Genomic DNA, 1460 nt, shown 5'->3' on the forward strand with positions numbered 1-1460 from the left:
CACACACACACACACACACACACACACACACACACACACACACACACACACACACACACACACACACACACACACACACACACAGACAGACACATTATTATACATTTTATTTATTATTATTATTATTTTTAAACCAGAGGTGCCCAAATCTTTTAATACTAAAGTCCAAAAATCTAATTGTATTCAGAAGCATGGACCAAACGTAAATGTTGCTTTATATCCAGCTATATTATGTATTAAATGTATTCATTTTTTAAATATTTTAAAATAATTATTTTTAAATGTTTAATAAAAATGCTTTTTTAATGTATTGTTTTTTCACATTTTACATAGTTTTTTATTATGCAAAAACAAACAAAAAAGTAAATATGCAAATAATAAATGCCATGTTTTTTTTTTTTTTTCTTCCTATTGAAGTTTTTTTTTAAATATTTTATTTCACTTGTATTGTACTGTATTTCACACCAAACTTTTTCTTACAGTTTCAGTGAACTATAAATCAGCCTGGTGTCAGCTGACTGTCTGCGGTCAATCAAACGGTTAAACACTCTCACTAAGCAGCTGACATTAGTTAGTGTGGTGTTTGTGAATCTCTGACTGACAGCAGGAATCTGATCAGACGTACCGGATGTTGATGCCCTGTTTGTAGATCTTGCAGGCGTCGGAGGGTAAAATCCGTGAGAGTAAAGGCACTGAGGAAAAGAAAATCAACTTCAACACATCTTAGAAAAAAATGATTCAACATGTTATGCCACAGAAAAACAGACCCGATAGAAAACAAGCCACGATTTCAGTCATATTCATTACTGTTTAATGACTTAAGAAAATCTCAAGAACTCTAAAAAAATTACATTAATATTAATAATATTTTAGATCCAGATTATTTCACGACAATTTCCACACACTCTCACACTCACACACACATACACACACACAAACACACTCACACACACTCACTCACACACACACACACATATTCACATACACACTCACACTCTTACACACACACAGACTCACACTCACACACATACACACAGACACAGACTCACACACACACACTCACATACACACACACACTCTTACACACACACAGACTCACTCACACACACACACACGCACACACTCTCACATACACACACACACACATGCACACAATCACACACGGACACACACACATAATTATTATTATTTATTTATTTTGACATCATATTCAACATGTTATGCCACAGAAAAACAGACCTGATAGAAAACAAGCCACGATTTCAGTCATATTCATTACTGTTTAATGACTTTTAAGAAAATCTCAAGAACTCTAAAAAAATTACATTAATATTAATAATATTTTAGATCCAGATTATTTCACGACAATTTCCACACACTCTCACACTCACACACACGTACACAAACACACTCACACACACACACACACTCACACACACACACACACACACACACACACA

General features: G+C 34.1%; 1 protein-coding gene across 1 annotated transcript in view; it reads right to left on the reverse strand.

Moving 5' to 3' along the window:
* ankrd13c (ankyrin repeat domain 13C) overlaps positions 1-1460 on the reverse strand; it is a gene marked incomplete at its 5' end in the record, with an annotated part of 15574 nt that overhangs the window by 6134 nt on the left and 7980 nt on the right. Inside the window, one exon of the mRNA XM_016258446.1 lies at positions 626-692. Coding sequence (XP_016113932.1) covers positions 626-692 — 67 coding nt within the window. The remainder of the gene's footprint in view (positions 1-625; positions 693-1460) is intronic.

This window comes from Sinocyclocheilus grahami, unplaced genomic scaffold (genome assembly GCF_001515645.1).
Source record: "Sinocyclocheilus grahami isolate Dianchi unplaced genomic scaffold, SAMN03320097.WGS_v1.1 scaffold1687.1, whole genome shotgun sequence".
Taxonomy (NCBI): Eukaryota; Metazoa; Chordata; class Actinopteri; order Cypriniformes; family Cyprinidae; genus Sinocyclocheilus; species Sinocyclocheilus grahami.